At 42.7% G+C, this 6,000-nt stretch overlaps 1 protein-coding gene across 1 annotated transcript; it reads right to left on the bottom strand.

The window, feature by feature from the left end:
• On the bottom strand, positions 1 to 1,023 carry LOC148156390 (uncharacterized). Its single transcript, XM_088009946.1, has one exon. The coding sequence runs from the start codon at positions 1,021 to 1,023 to the stop codon at positions 1 to 3; it is 1,023 nt and encodes a 340-aa protein (XP_087866072.1).
• Between the last annotated feature and the right edge of the window lie 4,977 nt (positions 1,024 to 6,000).

The raw sequence follows: 6,000 nt of genomic DNA, 5'->3' as shown, positions 1-6,000 counted from the left end.
TTAGAAGTACCAGGGTTGAACCCAGTACCTCAGAGTGTCTGTTTTATACATTTTGACAAGTGTATTGGTGAGGCCTCCGACCACACGTCTTAAAACAGATGGCTGCTCCTGTGGCTGGTCTGTAACCGACTGGCTGTCTTCCTGGGTTTCTTCAGAAGCCTGCTGGTTCTGCTGCTGCTCTCTGTCCCTCAGCCTATTGTTCAGCTGCTCCATTTCAAGCTGCAGTTCGGTCCTTTCACGCTCCAAGGCGGTGTTTTGCTGCTCCAAAGCAGTGTTTTGCTGCTGCAAGGCGAGGCTTCTCTGCTGGAGGACGATGCGATTCACCTTCAGCGCGTCATTTTCCTCCTCCAGGATGTTGTTTTCCTGTCTGAGGATTTCGTGTTTCTCCAGCAGCTCGTTGGTTTTCTCCAGCTGATCGTTGTAATCCTCCTCCAGTTCGGTGTAATTCTGCTCCAGTTCGGTCTTTTCCTTCTCCAGGGCAGCGTTGATCTGCTCCAGGACGGTGTTTGTCTGCTCCAGGGTGGCATTTCTCTGCTCCAGGACGGCGTTTCTCTGCTTCAGGGCAACGTATCTCTTCTCCAGGACGGCGTTTCTCTGCACCAGGATAGCAATTCTCTGCCCCAGGTTGATATTGCTTTGTCCCAGGGTGGTGTTTCTCTGCTCGAGGGCCGTGTATTTCTGCTCCACTTCGGTGAGTCTCTGCTCCAGAGCTTCGTTTTTCTGCACCAGGTTGGCGTTCACCTCCCCCAGAGCGTTGCCTATCTGCTCCTGGGCGATGTTTGTCTGCTCCAGGGCGGTGTTTCTCTGCTCCAGGGCGATCTTTTCCTTTTCCAGGGCCTTGTATTTCTGCTCCACTGCGGTGATTGTCTGCTCCAGGGCGGTGTTTTTATGACCCAGCATGTTGATTTTATGCGCCAGAGTGGACTTTTTCAGTTTCAGGGTGGTGTTTCTCTCTTCCAGGGTGTTGTTTCTGCGCTCCAGGGTGTTGTTAATTTGCTTCTGTGTGGTGTTTATCTCCTCCATAGTGTCGTCTATTTGCTCCTGGGCGGTGTTTGTTTGCTCCAGGGCAGCGTTTCTCTGCTCCAGAGCGGTGTTGCTCTGCTCCAGAGCAGTGTTTTCCTTCTCCAGGGCTGTGTTTCTCTGCTCCAGGGTGGTGATGTCCTCATTTAAATTTTTGTTTTCTTTGAATAGTTTTTTTAATTCTTCATCTTTTTCCCGAAGCAGCTTGTCTTTCTCAAATGCAGTCTGTTCCTTTTTTATCTTCAGCTCTTCATTCGATTTAATCAGAGCCTCTCTCTCTCCTGACATCTTGCTGACATCTTTCAGGATGCCATGGAGTCTCTCCGTCTCTCTAGCTATGGCCTTACTGCTCTCACTCATTGTTGGTTCGTTGTTTTAGAAATTGGTGACGATCCTTGTTCTTGCTCTCCGACTTCTGCAATGGTTATGACTGGTGTAGCTTTGTGATGTCACTCTTGCTCCATAAGAGTGACATCAATTCTCTTTGTGACATCAATTCACGTGATGTCACTACCTCAGCAGAACAACTAGAAAACTGCTGAAGTTTGAATAAAAACAAACTTTACGACCGAAGCTGATGGCCATAAGAGACAGTTCAACTGTTAATATATCACCAAAGCTGAAATCCACACTTGGGAGACAGCGGCTCTTGAGGACAATGGACTGGACAGCAGGGTGCGAGGACCAACTGTCAAAAGGAAACGTTCCCGAAAACAGAAGAAGGGGAAACGGGTGGGCGTGTTGACCCAGCTGATGCCTAGGAAGCCACCAATTCTGACTCTCTTTCTGGCAAATGTCCGCTCACTGGGTAAGAAAGTGGATTTGTTAGATCTGAGGTTAAGAGTTTCTGCAGAGATGAAGAACTGTGCCATTCTTTGTCTAACAGAAATCTGGCTTAACAGCAACATGCCAGACTTTAGCCTTCCAGATCAATGGTCTTCAGTTATTCCAAGCAGACTGTGACCAACGGTCAGGAAAAATACAGGGAGGAGGACAATATATGTAAGTGAATGTAGGTTGGTGTACGAACTGTGGCCTGGTTAAAAGCTGTCAGCCATGCTATCTGCCTCGGGAGTTTACTGCGGTGTTCGTCACCATTGTTTACATTCCGCTGGGTGCTAACGGGAACAAAGCAAAGAAAGAGCAGTATGACACCGTTAGCTCACTGCAGATGAAGCACCCGGAGGTGTTTTACGTGGTTGCAGGTAGAGCTGTAGTGATACAATAATCTCACGATACGATACATGATTTTCTGCTCACGATACGATATATATTGCAAACGATACAATTCAATGCACTTTTGCAATTTTCTGAAAGATTTTAGAGGGACAGAGTGATTTTGGTGACATTTTGTGACTATTATAGAGTTGGATGGAATTAATTTAACTGAAAACTGATTAAAAGCACCAACTACACAATACCTGGCTCTGGCTGGACATGGACACAGACTTAAAGTCGATAGCTGGACAAAATGAATCAAAGAAGTGGTGAGAAAACATGTTTCTTTTAATTGAAACAGTACAAACTGTAGCTTACATGCATTTGTAAAGTAAATAAAGTGCACCAAGTACCCTGCTCTGAATAGTTTGATACCTTTTTAACCTTGACACTTAACATCTGAAGGAATCACTCTAAGCCTGATGACCTAATCACTCCCGGCGAAGCAAGCAGTGAGTGAGCAAGGTGACAGTTGGATGTTACGATACTTGCGGATGAATATAGATTTTTTTTCTAGGAAAGAAAATATCGATATATATCGCAAAATTGATATTATTACACAGCCCTAGTTGCAGGGGACTTTAACCATGTGAAACTGACGGACACTCTGCTCAGTTTTTACCAGCATGTCATCCTTCTTACACTCTGGATTGTGTGTACACTAACATTCACGATGCGTACAGAACTCTTCCTCGCCCCCATCTTGCTCTCTCCAACCACATCTCCATCTTGCTGGTGCCAGCATATCGTCCGCTGATGACACGGATTAGGCCAAGGAAGAAGACAGTCCCTGTGTGGCCCAGGGATGCAGCCTGTGCGCTCCAGGACTGTTTTCAGTCCACAGATTGGCAGGTCTTCAGAGAGGTGGCTCCTTATGAGGGAGAGATGGACCTGGAGGAATACACCTCCTCTGTTCTTGGCTTCATCTCCAAGTGTGCTGATGATGTCACCACCACTAGGACAGTAACCTGTTACCCGAACCAGAAACCTGGCTGAATGTTGAAGTGAAAGCTCTGTTGAAAGCTAGGGACGCTGGGTTCAGGACAGGTGAGGCATCAGCACTCCGAGAAGCGACCCTAGAGAGAATATACTCAAAGAGAGAATATACCAACCTAGGGTTAGAGTTAGCCTAAGCCTAACCCCTCACTGCCAGATGCACTTAACAAGTCCTACTCCCGCTTTGAGCATCTTAAGACCCCCCTCAGCACCAGACTAATACCACCTCCTGGTGACATGCCTCTCTGTGTGACCACAGCAGATGTGAGGAAGTCCTTCCAGGAAATCAGCCCCTGTAAGGCTGCAAGCCCCATCAAGGGAGGGTTCTGAGGGACTGTGTACATCAACTGTCTGAGAGATCTTCAACACCTCAATGTTACTGTCACCTGTCCTCTCCCACTTAAAGACCACCACTATTGTCCCTGTCCCCAAGTGCTCCACAGTGACGGGCCTGAATGACTGCCGACCGATAGCCCTAACATCAGTAGTTCCCACTAATATTTAAATATGCTGATCCATGGATCAATTCAATTTAAAAATACTTAAAAACAAATAAATGTCCTTGTAAATGTAGCGATGATAACACTTTGAATTAGGTTTCTAGAAAAAAAGCGTGAAAATCTGTTCAGTCTTTAACGAGTTATAATTAATTAAATGCGCTGACATTTCATTGTGCCCCAAACGTACAACGTTGAGTGGAGCTGGCGACCACTGCAAGATGGCGGCCCTACGTCACGTTTGCAACAGCAGGCAAGAGCGGTCCATGAGGCATCTATTCTTTTATTATGTATATGGCTCAACCTCTCATGTCTAGCTAAGCAAGGATGGTGGAACCAACTAACTTTCTCACTCTTTAGTTGCCTAGCAACTCACTCACTCTTTGGTTACCTAGCAACAGCCTGTCGAGTCACTTGCGCAGCTGCAGTTTCTGGTTTTGCCTTCATTCCTCATAATTGCTTAGAAATAATAAAAAAAATTTTAAAAAACATTGTGGTGTGAAAACTATGGATAAAGCAGTTAAGTATTCCAAATATTTAAAACAAAAAAACTAATAAAAAAGTTTTGATACAGACTGATATATCATGCTTATTTCATGATATTGTAATATTGTTCAGTCTTACCATAATTAGACTATTTCTATGTTTAAAATCCATTTTAATTAGTTACTATTTAGGATTATTTTCTATGAAATTGAGTTTGATTAGTTTGAATTTAATTACTGAAATTCATAGTTTGGGTAATGTTATCATTAATCAAATCTACATGAGTTATAACAACATTTAATTTTAATTTAATTTAATTTAATTATTTAGAAGTACCAGGGTTGGTTGAACCCACCCATCATCCCGTTAAATCTGACTCCAGCTTTTCAAGTATGTACTGAAGTAAAAAAAAAACAAACTTAAAAGTGGTTGAACTTTATTTATTTTGGAGCATCATAGTTAGGTGGGGTGATAACAAATATAAATGCAACACTTTCCTGAACATTGCAAGATTTGTGAAATTCATATATTCTTATACTTCAACTGTTGCATCTATCTCAAGGAAATCTAATAAGATGTAGAAACAGTTTGTACTGGATTCATTATGAAAGGTTTATAGGAACTGTTTGATGTAGAAAAATCAGGCATATTTAAAATAAAATTCCTCAGTTTTATTTATTGATGACTCTATAGGCCTTCCACATGTCTTTTTTCACCTCCTTCACCATCCTGGTGTAAGGACATGCTCAGGTTCTCGACTGTTCATATTTGCAGGTTTATCTCATGATCCCTTGGAGTTCAGGTTCTGCTTGTCGCTTTCTGTTTTTGTCGTCCCAGTCACGTTCCGTGAGCGATTCCCAGTATTTGTCCTGCTCTGAAGTGTTTACATTTTAATCATTTTCCCCAGTTCCCACTACTCATGCTCCCCACACAGCTGTTACTCATTGAGTTCATTCAACTTCCCCCTTCCTCGTGTTGGTAATCATTGCTTTTTAATTTCTCATCCTCAAATTTTCCATCACTCCTCACTGGACTGGAGGTTTTTTTTTGGGGGGGGGAGGGGGGGTGTTCTGTGTTCCTGGTTCTGTGTTCTTCCTATTGTTTGTAAGTTCTTGTTTTCTGGTTTTTGTTAATAAATCTTCTTCCTCATGACATTGCCTACTTCCTGTCTACAGTTGGGTCCTTCAATTTCCTTAAATATGGTAATGTAGGTAAGAAGTTATTTTCTTGTAGGCATTTTCTCAGTTGTAGAGATCAACACACATCTGGAAATTTGGCTAAACTAGATGGGCCCCTGCGCTACAAGTTTTGGATTGTTCCTAGACACTATGAGCAACTTAAAAATCTAAAAATAAATACATGGCACAGTTATTTCAATTACATAAAATTATACATCTAATTGTGTGTAGGGGGAAAAAAATATTGTCTATCAATGTTGGATTATTTCCTTCCCCCAGTGATTAAACACATTCGAGCTCAAGAATGCGTCAGCAGTAGATGTTTTCAGCCTGAAATTTCTTCTCTTTTTGTCTCTTAGCGTATCCACTCCATTCAGAGAAAAAGTTTTGGTTATTATGGTGACACCATTTTAGCCACAAATTTTGCAACATTATTTGCAGAAAAACACGCAGAGAGAAAAGAACCAAAAGTTCAGGGAATAGATCTGGGAAAAACCTACTCGAAAACAACCATTAAACAATCTTCTCAATGTGTTGCACACGGTTGTTGGCTGACACCAGTTTCTGGTTCTTTGAAAGCAAAGTGAAAAAAAAACAACAAAAAA

The sequence above is a fragment of the Poecilia mexicana genome, unplaced genomic scaffold, assembly GCF_051168715.1.
Source record: "Poecilia mexicana isolate PSO_F unplaced genomic scaffold, ASM5116871v1 scaffold_11, whole genome shotgun sequence".
In the NCBI taxonomy this organism is placed as follows: Eukaryota; Metazoa; Chordata; class Actinopteri; order Cyprinodontiformes; family Poeciliidae; genus Poecilia; species Poecilia mexicana.
This window is presented reverse-complemented; position numbering and strand designations above follow the sequence as displayed.

What these genes read in the sequence shown, in the direction of transcription:
- LOC148156390 (XM_088009946.1), bottom strand. Translation starts at nt 1,023, where the DNA reads ATGGAGGAGATAAACACCACACAGAAGCAAATTAACAACACCCTGGAG.